The sequence below is a fragment of the Lycium barbarum genome, chromosome 2, assembly GCF_019175385.1.
Source record: "Lycium barbarum isolate Lr01 chromosome 2, ASM1917538v2, whole genome shotgun sequence".
NCBI classification, from domain to species: domain Eukaryota; kingdom Viridiplantae; phylum Streptophyta; class Magnoliopsida; order Solanales; family Solanaceae; genus Lycium; species Lycium barbarum.
The window spans coordinates 14,085,180-14,101,433 of record NC_083338.1 but is presented as its reverse complement, the minus strand read 5'-3'; the positions used below and the strand labels follow the sequence as shown (position 1 = coordinate 14,101,433).

At 35.5% G+C, this 16,254-nt stretch overlaps 1 protein-coding gene and 1 long non-coding RNA gene across 3 annotated transcripts; both read left to right on the top strand.

Moving 5' to 3' along the window:
• Window positions 1-5,230: 5,230 nt before the first annotated feature.
• LOC132629344 (uncharacterized) lies at window positions 5,231-6,662 on the top strand. Its single transcript, XR_009578195.1, has 2 exons — window positions 5,231-5,836; window positions 6,156-6,662. It is a non-coding gene; the product is annotated as an uncharacterized LOC132629344 (long non-coding RNA).
• A 2,738-nt stretch (window positions 6,663-9,400) lies between these two features.
• Window positions 9,401-15,982, top strand: LOC132626227 (GSH-induced LITAF domain protein). 2 transcript variants are annotated; one of them, XM_060341030.1, is made up of 5 exons: window positions 9,401-9,635; window positions 10,484-10,610; window positions 15,286-15,412; window positions 15,519-15,625; window positions 15,731-15,982. In XM_060341030.1, exons 1-4 carry the CDS (start codon window positions 9,512-9,514, stop codon window positions 15,600-15,602), a joined length of 462 nt encoding a protein of 153 aa, XP_060197013.1. In that variant the 5' UTR covers window positions 9,401-9,511; the 3' UTR covers window positions 15,603-15,625; window positions 15,731-15,982. The 2 variants fall into 2 exon arrangements, with proteins under 2 accessions (XP_060197013.1, XP_060197012.1); XM_060341029.1 differs by having other exon boundaries at window positions 15,519-15,982.
• Window positions 15,983-16,254: the final 272 nt, after the last annotated feature.

The following is a 16,254-nucleotide window of genomic DNA, read 5'->3' as shown; positions in this document are numbered from 1 at the left end:
GTACTTCACATCAAATCACTCTAATGATCACTCGATTTAGGAAGAATACACTTAGAATTGCCCATCTAGTCCATGAAATTACTATCTAATCCATAAGGATATTAGTAGATATACATATTCATCACTAAATACCATTTATTTCCTTTGTTTAACACTAAATATGGGTGAATCAAGTAGTTCGCATCAAATCACTCTAATGATCACTCGATTTAGTGCATACTGACTTAGTAGATCATCTCTCCTGACTCAAAATACATCAAATTGATTAAGTATTATATATTGATCACTAAATATCGTTGATTTCCTTTGTTTATCACTAAATATGGGTGAATCAAGTAGTTCACATCAATTCACTCTAATTATCACTCGATTTAGTGTATACTGACTTAGTAAATCATCTTTCCTGACTCAAAATACATCAAATTGATTAAGTATTATACATTGATCACTAAATATCGTTGATTTCCTTTGTTTATCATTAAATATGGGTGCATCAAGTAGTTCACATCAATTCACTCTAATGGTCACGCGATTTAGTGCATACTGACTTAGTAGATCATCTTTCGTGACCCAAAGTACATCAAATTAATTAAGTATTATACATTGATCACTAAATATCGTTGATTTCCTTTGTTTATCACTAAATATGGGTGAATCAAGTAGTTCACAGTGCATACGGACTTAGTAGATCATCTTTCCTGACTCAAAATACCATCAAATTGATTAAGTATTATATATTGATCACTACATATCATTGATTTCCTTTGTTTATCACTAAATATCATTGATTCCCTTTGTTGAACACTAAATATGGGTGAATCAAGTAGCATCTGTTGCAACAACTGTAATATCTATTGCAGCAAGTGTAGTATCTGTTGCAACAATTGTAGTATCTGTTGCAGAAAGTGATATAGTTGTTGAACAGGTCCTTACTCTTGTTGGATAAACACAACAAGTTACCCAGTTTCTGCAACAAGTCACTCCACTTGTTGGAAAAACCCCAACATGTAACTTAGTTGCTGCAACAAGAACTGTCAGTTGTTGCAACTTATTGCTTACTTGTTGGAAATCTTTTAGCAGTTAGATAAAACCCAACAAGATACTAGTTGTTGCAACAAGTCTTGTTACTTGTTGGATAAAACCCAACAAGTTACAGAGCTGTTGCAACAGATTCATTGCTTGTTGAAAACTGTTCAACAATTTATTAACAAGAATACACACATTTGTGATTTGAACACGATCAACATATCATATAAACCAAGTTCACAAATACCAAGAACATAAATTATCATTCTAAAAAAGAACAACATTAAAATGTCATAAAGTTAAAAAAAACTATTATTACAACATAGTGCAATTAACAACTATGGAGCATTTCGGCTTGGACATGTTGTTTTTTGTGACGGCTGTTTTGCATAAGGAGCATTTCCTCCTTCGCAATGATTTCCCAATTCCACGCCTCCTCTTTGTCCGCCTTCTTCCGGGTTTGCTAGGATCAACATATGGAGGACGTATCTTTAATTCAAAACTTCTTTTCAAGATTTGTTTTTTGGGTGGGTGGTGCAAAAAACAAAAACTTTTCAAAACATCTTTTTAAAACATTTTTTTTTGGGTGAGTGGGTGGAGTAAGAAACCAAAGAAAACAAATTTTTTCTTAAGATTTTTTTTTTTGGGGGTGGGGGCGGTATTGGTGCAATTTTTTTGGGAGGGTAGGGAGTGGTGGGGGGTGGTGCAAAAAAATAAATAAAAAAAAACTTTTCAAAATCTTTTTAAAAAAAATATTTTTTTTGGTGGGGTTTGGGGGAGGTGGTGGTGCAAAAAAAAAAAAAAAAACAAAAACAAAAAATTTTCAATTTTTTTTTTAAAATAAAATTAATTTTTTTTGGGATGGTGGGGGGTGGTTGGGCGAGGCGGTGGGTGGTACAAAAAAACAAAACAAAAAAAAAACTTTTCAAAATCTTTTTTAAAAAAACTTTTTTTTTTGTGGGAGTGGGGGGTAAGGGCGGGGGCGAGGTGGGGGGCTGGGGGCGAGGTGGGGGGGTGGGGCAGAAAGGGGGGTGGGGCGGGAGGAAGTGGAGGCGTGGGGGGCAGGGGGTATTTTATGGTTTATATGGGTTGGGTCAAAGTGTTAAAAACAAAACTTGGGGTCAAAGTGTAAAAAAGAAAGCTTGAGGTCAAAGTGTTAAAAATATAACTTTGGGGCAAGTCAAAACTCCCTAATCACTAATCCAAAGTTTATCAACCCTACTCAATAAAAAAAAAACTAGAGTTACCCCAACTCAATTTTGAGACTTTTTTGTCACCCTTAATTAATTGGCCCGAGTTTGTAATTGTCAAATATTAGAGATAAACAACTTTTACAACGAAAGTAGAAAGAAAGTACTGCCTAACTCCCTTTATTGAAAATAAGGTTAATTTTTTTTAAAAGACCAAAAATATCCCTCAACTATGGAAAATAGAAAAATTTTACCCTCCAGTTGATTTCGTCACTAAATATGTCTTTAGCATTGTAGAATGATTCAGATTTGCCTCTTAACTGTGGAAAATAAAACAAATATATCCTTCATATGAATTTGGTCTCAATTATTGTTACACCTTGGAAAATTTTCCGTTGATGCACAGTGAATAGACTAACGAAGAGCACGAAGTATATGGTATTTCAATAAGTAAGGAATGACATTTGATGACCCTAATTAAGATTTCAAAGACATTCGAGGTAGGGAGAGAAAGTTTGCCAAGAGAAGGCAAGGCATACGATATGTATCGGAAAGGATTTACGAGTAACAAGTTAATGATGATTTAATGATGCTTTGGAGAAGAGTTATAATGTCCCTCAGATCATTAATGAGGTGATAAACAAGTGTCAAGAAGGTTCCATAAGGATTGGAGATCAAACGAGTCGACGAGAATGAGTTCGGAAGGACTGGGCATTATACGGCCCAACATACTGGCCGTATAAATTATACTGGCCGTATGTTTGGCCGTATAATCAGCCCAGATTAGCACCCCTCACTGGACCAAAAGTACGACCAAACATACGGTCAGTATAATTTATACGGACCGTATGTTGGTCCGTGAAATCCAAGCGGGACAGATTTTGTATTATTAATAAGGGGTCCAAGTTTATTTCATTTCATTTCCCCTTCACTCCTCTTCTCTCTAGAAAATTTCTCTACACTTCTCCCACAAGAATTCAAGGGATATTAGTGAACAACTTCATCAAACCAAGAGAATCAAGTGTAAGAAACCTATTAAAGTTCATCCAAGACAAGGAATCCAAGTGAAGGTGAAGCTAGGGTTTTGCTCAAGTGAAGTGTTTCCACCCAAGGTTCATTCCTACACCATTTAAGGTAAGTTTTATGGTATTTCCATGTTGTTTAAGGTATTGAGAAGTTGAAACACTTGGATTGTAGAAGGATATAGAAAATGGGTCATGAATGTGGGAATAGTGTCATTTTTGAGTAATAGCTTGGATTGAGTCATGATTCTTGATGTGTTGTGATTATGGTTATGTTATAAATGATGTTAAGAACATGGGATAGACATTGTATATGAATGAATGTAATCGTGTGCTATGACCATGGATATGGATGATTGGAAGTGAATTGAGAAGTAAGGATAATGTATGTGAATAAAGAGTATTGTTATGATATTGTGAATGTTATTATTGATGTTTGGGAGTTGATATATGATATGGAGGAAGTCGTATAAATAAAGGAGATGATGTCCAATTTTCTTTAGCTTTAGTCATATATGCTAAGCTATCGATTTTCTAATGATAGTATAACTCTAATGAAGGTAGAAACGTGAGCATTGAAGGAGAACGTGCAAGTGATAGAATAGTTGAACGGAAAGGTATGTAAGGCTAACCCTTCTTTCATAAGACATGGTTCTTTGGCCAAATATCTAATCTTCTATGAGCCTATGATGTCCTCCAAATGATGCTATCTTCAAAAGCTACTAAGCTTATGTTTCTCGATATGTTACAATTGTACTAAATTCCTTATATGATGAGTAATCCTCTAAGGATAGATGTAATGAACGACGATAGTAATGATGCTAAAGATGTTTATGAGATTTTATGTATATGTGTCTATGTATGACTATTATGAAACCCCAAACTTATATGGCCGGGTAGAATATATATATATTGCGCGCGCACCACTGCAGTTGGGTACGGATAACCCTGAGCCTTGGTAGGGCCAGGTATGTATACTCACCGAGCCTTGCCATGGCCGGGTATGCGAAACACTGAACCTTCATGGTCGGGTATGCTATGTACATTATATGGATATGTATACGATATAAATATGAGTATAAATACGAATATGCTATGAATACGAAAATGGATACGAATGTAAATGAGTACGAATATGAATACGGATACGGATATGGATGTATGTACACAATCACGCATTAGAAATGGAAAGTCCCTATGAAAAGCAAGTAAGTGTTTATGACGATGATACTACTATCTCCCATCCTATGCTATTTCTTATGTTGTCTATTATGCTTTCATAATGATGTTGATCATGCTTTACATACTTAGTACATTCTTCGTACTGTCGTCCTTTTATTTGTGGACGCTGCGTCATGCCCGCAGGTGCCCAGGGAGACAGACTTGATCCATAGCTTTATTACTCAGGGACTACATTGCGGAGCTCCATTTCATTCGGAGCTACAGCTTTTGGTATTTATTCTTTTGTGTGCATATTCATGGGCATAGCGGGGTCCTGTCTCGCCTATATGATATGACATACTCTCCTTAGAGGCTCGTAGACATGTGTATATGGGTAGATGTGTTTGGCCTTATCGGCTTATATTTTGGATATCATTTTGTTAGCCTTGTCGGCTTATGTACATTGTTGTGGGCATAGTTGTGATGATGATATAAATGTATTGTTGCCCAATAGAAATAGTATGAATGAGGAATAAAAGTCTGATTTAGCTATGTGGCTCACCTAGATGTAAATGTGAAAGTATGTAAGAGGTGCTCGAGTGGGTTAGTACCGGGTGCCCGTCGCGGCCCTCGGGTCGGGTCGTGACAATTATACCCCCTTTTTTTTAATTGTATGAATATTAACAATCAACAAAAACAAATTACAAACTAACATCACCTCAATATCCATCTCAGGGAATAGGCCTCAGAAAACAGAAAACACCAACTAAACACATTGTATCTGTTGCACTAATCCTTTACATCTACCGGCATGTGTTGAAGATTTTAGTAAGTCTACCCTTTCTTCTATTTCCCTTTTGACACGTGTAACAACCTTGCTTGTATGTATAATTACTCTTTTGAAATTTTTTCAATTTCGGGCCCTACAGGTGTGATATAATATTGCTCCCCATTCAGTCATAAGTTCTTCTCAAACTGTCTCTAGTGTTTTTATTTTTATTTTTAATTTAATGTTGAGCAGGATCTGTTTTATGTCTCCACCTTGCAGATTAACATTAGTACATAGTGACATCTCCTGCTTGACCTTTCTAATCCAGTTGCAACTTCCAAATAGATGAGCATTAGTCCCCATTGCTTGGGTATCACATAGACAACACATTAAATCATCCACTGATATGTTTATCTTGATCATTCTTTCCTTTGTAAGCAATCTACTTTGAACTGTCAAAATAAATCTTTGTTTTGGTTGAGCCACTCTGCTCTACACCAAATCAGCTACTCTCATTCTAGTTTGGTCACCAAAAATAGCCAAATAACTTTTTGTGCTAGAGTACTCATCATTTTCTGTAAGCAGGTATCTACCTGATAATACCACCCTTGCATCAGTACTCTTAAGGGAATTTAATGTCTTCCAGTACCAGCTACAATCCAAATGAGGTATATGCGCCCATATATTAGTTTCATTCTTCATATAAATTTCATACACCTGCCTCACCCACAATAATTCCTTGGATAAGTTGCCATAATAACTTCCCAATAGAGGCAACGTTCCAGTCCTTGCTTCCCTTAACATTTAGTCCCCTAAGTTTCTTGGAAAACAGACTACTTTCCAGGACACTAGTGAAATTTTCCTTTTTCCCTCTGTGCCTCCCTAATGTGCCGTTAAATTATGGCACATCTAATGCTTTTTAACTCTAAGTTTTACTTGTTTTTGAGCAAGTTTGTGTTAGTTTGATGTGTTTTGTCTGTTGTGTAGGTATTTCGAAATTAGAATGCTCGGTAAGCGAAAAACGAGGAAAACAAGTGATCTGTTCTGATATGCATTAAGGACAGACCGTCAAAATGCTCGACGGTCCGTCGAGTTGCCTTATCGATAAGTTCCTGCAAATTGACAAAATCATCAGATCATCGACTTGCACCGTCGACATGATCGATGGTCCGTCGAAGTGCTTCGACGATGGAAGTCCTGCAAAGTGAAAATATGTCATCAGATCGCCGTCATGCTCGTCGAACATGTGAACAACCGTCGAAGTGCAACGACGACTCATCAAAGTGCAAACTGAGCTGGAACAGGATTGGGATTGATTATTTCGAGTTTAACTTGTATAAATACCTGTTTAGGTTTTATTTTTTGGACATCTGGAATTTTAGACTTGTAGTAATTACTTTTGAATTGTTATTACTTTTGAAGATTTTACAGGCAAATTACATTCGTTACTTTCAAGTTTTATCCGTAAGTTCAATACAAAATTCAATTATGCAATCTTCAATCTTTTATTGTTTTCTTGTTGCCATGAGTAGCTAAATATCTTTACTAAGGTTGTGAACCCAAGGATGAGTGTGTTGTGATTGGGGATAGTGAAAGATATACGCATAATGGATTGTTAGGGTTTATTTGTTCTTCGTTTTCATCATATAGTTAGTGGTTGCAAACATTAGCTAACGCCATAAACTTTAGTTTATTTGAAAAAATAGCTAGGGTTAGGTCAGAACAAATAACAAGAACTCAAGGCTTTAAACCTTGTTTAATAAATTCACTTAGAAATAAGAGGAATTTACTTGGCATAATTAACCATTCTTCATGCATACTTTCTCATCTTTGGAAAAAGCGTAGAAAGAAATAATCTTTTCTTATTGGGAAATAATTCAGATTCACATAGAGGTTAAGTGCATCCATACAAACGATCCATTAGAAGTATATCAAGATCAATACCCATGATCATACATTTTATCTGACGGGGACACAACCTTGGTTCTTTTTACCCATATATTTATAACTTTAAATTTCTAATCACTTTAAATTAGTCCACAAACCAAAACAACTATAAAACCCTTTTTCGGAATACACCAGGACCGCAAAATTAGTATAATACTTGTTTAGTAAACTTTTCACACCATATTCTCTGTGGGATTAGACCCCAACCTCATTGGGTTACTATATTTGACATCGTCCGCTTTACGCTATTAAAAGTCTAAATTTGAGCGTATCACTTCCCACGTGAATTCTCTACAAATCCTGTCCACATCCGTCAAAATACTCTAAGACAGCATAAACATTGTTCCCCAGAAACTATGTATGGAGAATAATACTACATTGATAATTTGCAGCCTGCCTGCATAGAATAGGTGTTTAGAATATGTAGCTCTTAACTCTCTGAGTGATCTTCTCCACAAGCATATGACAATCTAGCTTCTCCTTTATTAAGGTGATAAAGGCAGACCTAAGTACTTGATAGGAACTTGCTCAAATTTACCTTTCAAAATTAATAAAATTCACTTTTTGCAATCAACCATCTTAATTTAGGGTCAATGATTTTTTAACTTCAGTTTTCTAAAATGATAAAAGGAAGAACAAAAAGAGAAAATAAAGGAAAAGAAAAAAGAATACGTACAAAAACAAATTCTTCTTAACACATCAAAAGGATAGAAAATATTTTTTCAACATTTTTTTTTTTGCTAAACGAATGAATAATAAGTCTTTTCTTTTTCAATTTCTTGAAGATCGATACTTCGTTATCTACGTAATTCTGACCATATGCATAAATTAAGTTCATCAGAATTAAAATTGATATTATATTGATGTTTTTCTTTTTGGCATGACATAAGTAATTTCTTCATCAAGATCAAAATTCTTTGCTAAGTGTACATACAACTCTTTCCAATTACTTCATTTATTTTTAATTATTTCTCACGTATTTAAGAATTTCAATTTAGTTGTGGATTCTTGAAGGTTATTATCTTCCCATCAAAATGTTTGAATTTTTGAAATTTGTGTTCCATTTAGTTGTTGTTAAACTTCAAGATAGTAATTTTTTTATGGGAAAAGACAGAAATCTGATGTGAAATTAGATGTATAATATCTTTGATAAATAAAATTTTACAAAAAATAATTAAGGATTTATTTCAATAGTAAAATATATTCTAAATAAGTAAAATAAAGATATTGAAGGTCCGTTAGTTTTGATGAATAAAATTTAGCAAGTTCTTCAAAGATAAGGACATATTTGAGATTAAATTTAAACGGAGGTAAATTTATCCTATTTCTCATGGTTAAGGGGCTAACCTGAGCTAATTTACCAATTCACCAATTTTAAGGGCAAATTTAAAACCAAATTCAAACACAGAGCAAAACTTATATATTTTCCATAGTTGAGGGCTATTTTGGCCCACCAAAAAAATAAAAACAAAGGTCAGTGGTCTCCACAAATTCCCAGTCAACAAATAACAAAGTGCCACGTAGATATTGTCAAAAGTTATATACTCGACAATTCAAAGTCAATATTTTTCTAGAAACCAAACTTTTGCCCCTATTAAACTACAATTCTACAAACGCGTGGGACGCAAGATAATAAACCAAAACAAATCCGAATTCCATCATCACATTATAGAAATTGTTACTATAATGTTTGTTCAATCACGTCCGATTCGACTTTTGTAATAAAATAAATTATTTGAATTTTATGTTTAAAATATTTTAAATTATCTTAAGAGACAATGAATGAAATTGAGAAAAAAGGGAAAAGAAATACAAAGAAAGTTCTTGAGAGGAAAATAATGCTATCAGATAGATATATATATATATATATATATATATATATATATTTCATTTATTTATAGGTTTTTTTTTATTTTTTAATGTAATTTTATTTATTTTAAAATATTTATTATAATTATATTATTTTATGAAATACTAAAATTTAAATATCCATAAGCTTACGCCTTACGTCTCGCTGAGACATATAAAAAACACTCCGCCTTACGCCGCACCTTTTAAAACACTGAAGTAATATAGGATTTTCATAGTGTGAGGTGCGTAAGTATTTAGGTTTAAAATATAGGGAGTGCACCTATTACATGAGTGTTTAGTATAAACATATGTAATTAGTCCGAAATAAACAATATCAACAGTGGGGCACATCAATTCTCCCCTGTCAACAAATAATAAAGCGCCACGTAGAGAATGTCAAAGTTATATACTCGACAATTCAAAGCCAATATTTTTGTAGAAACCAAACTTTTGCCCTTATAAAGCCATATAGAATTCTACAAACGCGTGGTACGCAAGAAAATTCAAACCCAAACCAAATCAAATCGGAATTGTATTCATCGGAGATGTCGAAGTACGAGGAACCGGCTGTCGGAATACCTTACAATCCGGCATACCACCAGGCTCCACCTGTGCCGCAGCAAATACACCAGCAGCAATACTATGTCGGTGAAAACCCTTATCAAGCAGGTATTGTTGTTGGAATAAAATAATTCAAAGTTGTATGATCTCAAAATTGATTAGAATTTGATAATTTAATTCATGTCTAGTATTTATATATAGGTTTTCATGTTTTGAGTTAAAGTAGTTTTTGGTACTACTTCCTGTCTCCCAATTTACTTAATACTTTTTGCTTTTTTGAGAGTCAATTTTGACTAAATTTTGAAGCTAAATTGGATTAGATTAATTTAATATTTTAAGATTTTTAATTTATATATTTGATAACTGCATGAAAAGTATTGCTCTCTATTTCAATTTGTGTGAACCTATTTGAATGTACAACAACAAAAACAACAACAAGAAGCCTAGTAGAATCCCACAATGTGGGGTCTGGGGAGGGTAGAGTGTACGCAGACCTAACCCCCACCTTGAAAGGTAGGGCGGCTGTTTCCTTGTGTGAACCTATTTGAATGTACACGGAATTTAAAAAAGAAGAGAATTTTTTTAAATTTGTGATGTTAAATGAGTTACATATATTTTGTGTGACTATAAATCATTGCATAAAGGTATATTGTCTCCAAATGTAGAAAGGGGTCATTCTTTTTGGCACGGACTGATAAGGAAATAGGTTTACATAAATTTTAATAGAGGGAGTATAAGTTGCAACTTTTCTCATATATTTGGTGAAAAAATACATATTAAAATATCGGTCAAAGTTCATGTAGTTTGAATCCCGAGAAGCAAAAAGTATCACATAAATTGAGACGGAACAGAGGGAGTATTATAAATAGGGGTGTTGCTAGCTACTTTCACAGAATGGACATTGTAGAGAGCATTTAAGAGATTTATGAGTTTATGAATAAAGTATTTTCTTTCAGGTATGGTTCCATCAAATGTTATTTATGGAGATCCGAAAGGAATACCGATTCAGCAAACTATTTACAGAGATACCCCTGCTCCTTTCAATTGCCTTCACTGTGGTAACACCGGTCTCACCCTCGTCAAGTAATTCTTCTCTTCCTTCTCCTTTTTCCCTCTTTTTAATTTTTTTGGGATAATTTGCTTTTGATATCTGTTACTATTATTGTTTATTGTGTTTCGGTTATCACACTAGTTTGCTGTTGTTACTGTTCCTTTTTCTGAATGCTCTGTACTGCTTCTCTTATTAGTTATCATGATTTCGTCACTGCCGTATCTCTTTTTCCATAACTACTTTGATTTGCTGCACTTGAGCCAAGGATCTTTCGGAAACAGCCTCTCTACCTCCACGAGGTAGGGGTAAGGTCTGCGTACGCTCTACCCTCCCCATACCCCACTTGTGGGATTACACTTGGTATGTTGTTTTTGTTGATTTTTTTGGGATAATTGCAATTTGCAACTTTTGTTCTCTGTTATTGGTAAATTCTTATTTTAATTGTCGTTTACATATTCGGGATAAGGTGGGGGTGGCCTCGGTGGAAGACAAGATGCGAGAAGCGAGATTGAGATGGTTTGGGCATGTGAAGAGGAGAGACACAGATGCCCCAATGCGGAGGTGTGAGAGGTTGGCCATGGATGGTTTCAGACGAGGTAGGGGTAGGCCGAAGAAGTATTGGGGAGAAGTAATTAGACACGACATGGCACAATTACAGCTTACCGAGGACATGACCTTAGATAGGAGGGTTTGGAGGACCCAAATTAGGGTAGAAGGCTAGTAGATAGTCTCGTTTTCCGTTCTTATTAGTAGTCGCATTAGCGCAATATAATTTCTTGTGCTCAGATTTCTGCTATTATCTCTTATTTCCTGTGCTTTGATTACCCTGTGTTATCTGTGTCGCTTGCATTATTTCATTTCGTATCGCTTTGAATCTCTTAACCTTATCTGACTTCTTTTTATGCTTTTATTGAGCCGAGGGTCTTTCGGAAACAGCCGTCCTACCTTGGTAGGAGTAAGGTCTGCGTACACTCTACCCTCCCCAGACCCCACGATGTGGGATTTCACTGGGTTGTTGTTGTATATGTGGGCATTAGTACTGAATCTGCACATTAGGATGCTTAATTGATATTAGAAAGACCAATATTACAATTTGACAGTAACTGAGGGAGTAAAAGTGGAATCTTTCTTTTGTTTGTTTTCAACTTGTATGCAACTTTGTTGCTGTATTTACGGTTGATCGTTTGGTGATGAGTTCTCACTGAAGCTAATTTACCTTACCTTTATGAGTGAATTTATCAATATTCCGGATGGAGCGGAATGGATATTAAGGATGCTTATAGCCGACCAAACTAAAATATAAAAATGTAGTTGAATCACTCTATTCTGGGTTTGAGTTTTTTTATTGTCTGATTGTTATAGTTCGAGATAGAATTTTAGACTTTTAGTAGTAGTAAGGTAGTTTCCTTTTTTTTTTTTTTTGTGTGTGTGTGTGTGTACAATGGTGTTGTCTCGAACAGTTTGCATGCACTTAAACTATTTAATCTGGCACCTACATCTTCCCACCGGTGCAAGTACGGTGACTCCAATCACCAAACTTAGGCTACAACAACAACAAGCCCAGTATAATCCCACCATGTGAGGTCTGGGGAGGGTAGAGTGTACGCAGACCTAACCCCCACCTTGAAAGGTAGGGAATCACCAAACATAGGCTAATAAAAAGAAATCACATAGGGATTTGCTTAAGTAGTACTAGTAGTGATAGTTATAGTATTGTTTATTCAGCGGATCCTTTAAGAATTGGAATGAACTTTTGTGGAAGTCTACTATCCTAATGAGGGCTATTTATATTTCTAGCACTTACAATAAGAATCACATTCCTGCACGAATGAAACATCAAAGTGGTATACAGAGTGTTTATGGATTAGCTTGGCAGTTTACCTGTAGAAAAACTGATATAGCATTTCTGACTTACCTGTTAAAACTTAGCAGGTTCCATACTTCTGTTGATGGTTTAGTTAAGCTGCAATATTCTCTACTTGTTATGCTTCCAATTTGACTTCTGCTTTAAGGATGTTTACCAGCTTATTGTTGTAGCAAGAAAAAGATAAACCTCCCAACAACTACACCAAAGTCCAATACAAGTTTGGGTCAACAAAAAGTTTAACCTCCCAAACCTAGAAAAAGAGTGGAAAAATATATAAATACCTTTCTGTCTTTCTGGTGGCTAATAGCATGATCAGTTTTAGTTGGGTGAGAAAGAATCAGGAAGTTGGAAGAAGTTTGGAAGAGCATACCCCTTTGCATACTTGCTGCGTTTAACTAACGCAGAGTGCAATAGTTTTATGCATGGGTTATGGGGCATGCAAAAACGTTCGGTTACTTTATTCCATATGTAGATAAATCTTGTTGGAACCATGGAAAAGTTAACAATCACTTTTCATTCTATAGCTTATATCTGGATTATAGTTTCTAACAAAGTGATGCAGTTCTGTCTTCCGCCCTTTTGGATCCTTCAGCGAACACAGTCTCTATCCCAACTTCATTAATATCAATAGAGGTAACAGGTGTGAGATTTTAGTAATGCCTCAGGGGCCTATCTTCTTTCCCTTGTGACTATGTATTGCAGATTCATTAGTATTACTCTTGCACTTGATGTGACTACAGCTAGACCATTTTTATGTAGTTGGTCACATGGCTTTATCAAGTCCTTTGTATGAGATATGGCAGTATTTGAGTAAATAGTTGATCATTACCTCCAAAGTTCGAGCATCGGAATCCATTTCTGAACTTGGTTTATGGTCTATTTTATTCCTGAGTTAAGTGTATCACTGATACTTTAGATAGGTATTTACATGAAAGCTTCATCCACTTATGATGTTAAGCACAAATAAGAGATTCTGAAATTCTTCCAAATTCGAGGACAATTAGTAAGCAGTCAGCCCCTTTTTTCTTTGCCTCCGAAGCAAAACACAATTATTCTTCTCCAGATCCCTTAATTGGCTAATGGCGATTATCGTTACCCAAAATAAAAGGGTTTCTTGTGTCTTGAAGATGCTAAAGTCTGGACAGAGTCACTGGTATTTGTGTTGGTGGAGGTGCGCTCAAGCTGGCCCTAACACCAGCATTATTTAAAAAAAGGAAAGGAATAAAAGGATGCCAAAAGAAACAGACAGTTGCAATACTTACCGAGACATGTTGATTTTCACTGCATGTGCACCTTAGACAGAGACGTTGACGTTTCTCTCTGCTAAGTGCAAATTAATGAATTATCTACCAGAATAGCTTACCTTTCTCAAAAAGCTTGTCTACCAAAGTAGCAATTCTAAGATTACAGAAATGCCAGTTAAAAGGGAAAAAGAAAACTGATTTCCATTTTCCAATCTCAGTGGCTGGACATTATAGTGACAGGCCCCATATTGCATAGCCAAAGTCCATCAGATCCGATAGTTAGAAGCCCAAACTTACAAATTACAAAAGGTAGACTACCCATATGACAGTCTGGCACATGCTTTAGCATGAACATTTTCATGGACTGTGCAATTGACCAAGTTCAATGTACAAGGAGCAGAGATAGATAGTAGTACATACATTTATATATAAAATTAATATGTTGTGCATATGTATGTATATGTGTTGCAGCCGTGGGTTGATTCAGCTAAATTGGCCTAGCAGTTGCATATCACTGGCAGCTAGCTATAAGTGATATTATTGAGTTCATAGAAGTTCCTGGTGCTAATGTTACATAGTTACTCTCTATCTTCCTCCATTTTATGCCTAGGCTGGTCTACTCTCTTTACTCAATAGCATAAATATGCGATGGCCCTCGCACCCAAAACATGGCAGCCTAAATATCTTCCTAAGTCCTGTATTCCTTCCCGGTAGTGCAGTAGTTGCTAATTAATAACTTGCAATCTTGCATACAACACAAGTCAAAATCAAATATCTTCAATCAACTTGGGTATTAAGAACTACTATTCTAAAATATTTTCAATTAGCTTCCTAGTTGGCGTTGGTTAAACTTGAAAGGGGAAGGACACTGGAAAGGGATATGGGAGAGAGCATTTAAATATTACTAATTGTATCTCCTACCTTGTACGTATAGATTCTTAACAAAGACAACAAGAAGTCGCTGACCTAGTGGAGGACCAAATTCTGAGTAAATTGTTGAAGACGGGATTAAGGACATCGGATAGTCAGTCCATCTTTAGGGGCTATACTGTTTTATAATCTAGTGTATTTCAGTGGGCCTACCAGATTAATCGTACGGTCATACCTCTCATTGAGGAGGGTAGGTATTATCATTTACCCAAGGAGTATTTCCTGTTTGGTCTTTGGCTGAATGACACAAAGGATAGTTAGAAATCTAATGTTAATTTTGTTAGACTTGGGCAACATTTGAACCTGTATATGCAATTCCCGACTTCTATTTTTTTGTGAATGTTTGAGGCGATATCCATGAGTCAGTATTCACAGTATGTGCCTTCTGGATCCATACTAATGTTCTTAGTTTGCCTTCGGGGCAATGATAAAACAAAAAGTTACCTTTGTGGCTGAAGCAATGTTTAATTCCAACAACTTACTTTGCTTAACTTCTCCTGTCAGGTCTATCTAGAGTCTACATGTACTTGCCTCTTTAACTTCCATCAGCTTTGAATTGATGGGCTTTCGTACTTTGGCCTTATTTTTAGTACGTGTCATCTACTTGTTTGTTCATAATCTATTTCTGGTGAAATTCTGAATTCCTCCAATGCGTGTTCCATTCAGATCAAAACCCAGTCCTGCGGCTTTTGTTGGTTGCATGATGCCATTTATGCTTGGAGTATGCTTTCTCTGTCCATCAATGGATTGCCTCTGGCATAAGTATCATTATTGTCCAAGCTGCAATCAGAAGGTAACAGGCTTTTACTGATCCAACTCTATGTTCCGCACCTATTTCATGGAACTTATGCCAATTTAGCATTTGATTGTTAGTTAAGCAAGCTTCCTTCCTTTTGTAGGTTGCCGATTTTGAGAAATCCGATATGTGTTTGGTTGTGGACCCTCCAAACTGGGAAGAAAAAAGTTTCGCCTTACCTGCATGAGGGCATGATCCTGGACTTGCCTCGTATAACCCCTTCTTTTCTGTGTCTTTTTGTGTATATGTATGTATTCTTGTTTGCTCGGGTGAACTAAATTGCAGTTTCTTGTGCATGTTATCTTATACATCAAGTAACCAGAAGGAGATCATTTTGTAGAATGCTTCGACAGTACTGTGCAAAGTTGATTGCTAATGGAAGAATATTAGTTCATTATCCTACACGCCTCCCTAGTCTGCTACTGGTTGTTTAAGAAATCATACTTTATGTTCTATTGTTGATTGCCCTTTTGTGTAATTATATCAAGTTGTGGGTGTAAACAAAGAGGAAACAAAAACGTATTCTTTCATGGTGATATAGTTCAGTGGATTGCCCTTTTGTGTACCTATGTAATGGTTATCTGACTGCTATTCTGTTAATTCTCTTCTAATTTCCAAAGAATTATGTCTCCAAAAAAAAATAAAAAAAAATCGAAGAAGAAGAAGAAGAAGAGAACGATTTGGTATGAATCTTTTTACTAGACTAATTCGGGGAGAGTAATGCATCATCAATTCCTCTGTAAATTTTTCTCTAGGTAGGACATTTATGAGTTGTTCCCCAGAGCCTTCAATTAGTTTTATATATTGCCTGAACATTAGAGCTGGTATGAACTTTGTTC